Genomic DNA, 2873 nt, shown 5'->3' on the forward strand with positions numbered 1-2873 from the left:
CAGCATGTTGGCAAGCATGATAGTGCTCATAATAAATCTAGGCAACATTATGAGGATTTCAAAAATCAAAGACAAAATCTGCCACATGTCTTTGATAGGGGTTCTCAGAAGCAAGAAGAAGAATACAAAGCCCGTCTCTTGATTATATTGGATATTGTCAAATTTTTGATACTACAAGCTCTTGCTTTTCGTGGTCATGATGAGTCTTCTAGCTCAATGAATAAGGGTAACTTTAAAGAGTTGTTGGACTTGTTCATAAAGAAAGACCCAAAGGTGGCAAAATTATTTGGGGATGCGGGAGAGAACCATAAGCTGACATCAAATAAGATACAAAAGGATTTATGCAAAGCTTGTGCAAAAGAGACCACAAATGTCATTCTTGAGGAGATTGGAGATAGTAAATTTGCATTACTTGTTGATGAGTCCAGAGATGCATCTATGAAGGAGCAAATGGCTATGTGTTTGAGGTCAGTACATTTGCTTGTGTGTGTGTGTGTTATTGTAGCCTTATAGGTGTATTTTCTTAAAGTTCTTATATATTAATCATGCTCCTTTGTCTTATGTAGGTATCTCGGCAAACGAGGGGAGGTGATTGAGAGATTCATGGCAGTTGAGCATGTTCCTGACACTAAAGCAACTTCACTGAAGGTAGCCTTGGATGGTATGTTTGGTAATCTTGGCTTATCTATGTCTAATTTGAGAGGGCAGGGTTATGATGGGGCTTCAAACATGAGAGGGGAATTTCGTGGGTTGCAAAGATTGATCTTGGAGGAAAATCCTTATGCTCATTATATACATTGTTTTGCCCATCAGTTACAATTAGTGGTTGTTGCTGTTGCCAAGTGTTGTTCATCAGTAAGGGATTTTTTTGAGTACACAAGCATGGTTGTTAACATTGTTAATGCTTCTTGTAAAAGACATGATCAATTAGCCCAAGAGCAACATGATGAAATAGTACGTCAAATAGAGTCCGGGGAACTTCTTGAGGGAAAAGGGAAAAACCAATTAACGAACCTTGCAAGACCTGGTGATACACGGTGGGGATCACATCATAAAACATTGTGTCGTCTTGTTGAGATGTGGAAACCAGTTCTAAAGGTATTAGAAAATTTACACAATGATGCAGATAATGTTGCCCAAAGAACCACAGCCGCGGGGTTGATAAAGCACATGGAGTCTTTTGAATTTGTTCTCATATTGCATCTTATGATTAGATTATTGGGCAAGACTAACAATCTGTCACAATGCTTGCAATTGAAAAATCAAAATATTGTACGTGCTGTGGGATTGATTAAAACCACATTGGAGGATATTCAAGAGATAAGGCAGAATGGTTGGGATGGGCTCTTCAAAGAGGTAACAGACTTTTGTGTCAAATATAACATTCTAGTGCCAAATATGGAAGATACAAGGACTGCTAATGGCCGTTCAAGGTCTTGGGGTGGGCAATTGGTAACTTACAACCATCATTTCAAAATTGAAATATTCAATGTGTTGCATGATCAACTTATTGTGGAGTTGAACAACCGCTTTGCTGAAAGGTCTACTCAATTGTTGAGATGCATTGCTTGTCTTGATCCCAAGAATTCATTTGCCAATTATAATGAAGACAAGCTAGTAGATCTTGCTAATATGTATGCTGCTGACTTCTCTACATATGAAGTTACTTTTGTCCTTAGAAACCAACTAGACTCATTCATTCGGGAAGCAAGAGGTGATCCACATTTGATGAATTGCAATGATCTTGGTCATCTTGCCATGAATATGGTTAAAAGTGATATGCACACAACTTTTCCCTTAGTTTACCGTCTGGTTGAGTTAGCATTGATTTTACCTGTTGCAACCGCAACCGTGGAAAGGGCATTCTCAGCAATGAGCATTATCAAGACCGGATTGAGGAACAAAATGGGTGATGATTGGATGAATCATAGAATGGTATGTTACATTGAGAGAGATGTATTTGTTAGTATCGAAGAATCCAAGATCATTGAGCGATTTCAAGGTTATCGCACACGTAAAGGTGTTTTGCCTCGTCCAACACGTAAGTATTCACATTTTGCATCTATTGTTAATCACTTTTGCCTGCTATATTATGTACTGATTCGCATTTCAAAATTTTGATGATTGAAGGTTTAGCGATGTCTGCTATTGAAGTTGTAGTCATGGGAGGCTCAGATCAACCAATCATTTGATTTGGTATCAATCTTCTGTATCATTTATCTATGCCACATATTGTCTTTTGATTTGTCTTGCTTTATTACTTGACCCATCATGGAACATAGATTGATTCTTATATGTCTTGAAACTGAAGTTTTTTATGGGTAGTTTTTAGCCATTAGTTGTTCACCTGGGGCGTCAACAATTCCTGGGTCCGCCACTGGTCACAGGGATGCTTAATTTGATCGGAACGTGGCTCTTCTTTCTTACGAATATATCAACAGCCTGTTCTACATAACCACCTAAGTGATCCATTGTAAATCGTGTCGGATATTGTCGCAGGGATACTAATACGTTGTCGGGAAACACTTAATAGACCTCTTGAAAGCCTTGCTGGCGGGTGAGAGCCACTGCACACCGTAGCGTGAGGCCCTATTTTTTCAAAAAGTTCTATGTTTTTTTAGCAATAATGCTAGACATACAAAAACTTACAAAGGTTTACTTAACCTTCCAAACTAACTCTTCTCTTCCCCCTGATTTTCAGTGGGGGTGGGGCCCCTCACCCATCAGTTACCAATCACGATCTTACACATCAGTTTGTACGTAAAATATTTACGTAAGCCTTTGTAGGTGTAGCATTACTTTTTTTTTAGTCCCAACTAAAAAGTTCCTAGTCCCTACCTGTTTTTTTAGGTACTAAACAGGGACTAGAGGTC

The 2873-nt window shown here is 38.7% G+C and overlaps 1 protein-coding gene across 1 annotated transcript; it reads left to right on the forward strand.

Annotated features, from left to right (window-relative positions):
* The first annotated feature begins 1000 nt into the window (after window positions 1–1000).
* LOC123413319 lies at window positions 1001–2124 on the forward strand. The gene has a single exon (XM_045106259.1). It carries the CDS (start codon window positions 1078–1080, stop codon window positions 2119–2121), a length of 1044 nt encoding a protein of 347 aa, XP_044962194.1. The 5' UTR covers window positions 1001–1077; the 3' UTR covers window positions 2122–2124.
* Window positions 2125–2873: the final 749 nt, after the last annotated feature.

Source organism: Hordeum vulgare, chromosome 7H, assembly GCF_904849725.1.
Source record: "Hordeum vulgare subsp. vulgare chromosome 7H, MorexV3_pseudomolecules_assembly, whole genome shotgun sequence".
Classification (NCBI taxonomy): Eukaryota; Viridiplantae; Streptophyta; class Magnoliopsida; order Poales; family Poaceae; genus Hordeum; species Hordeum vulgare.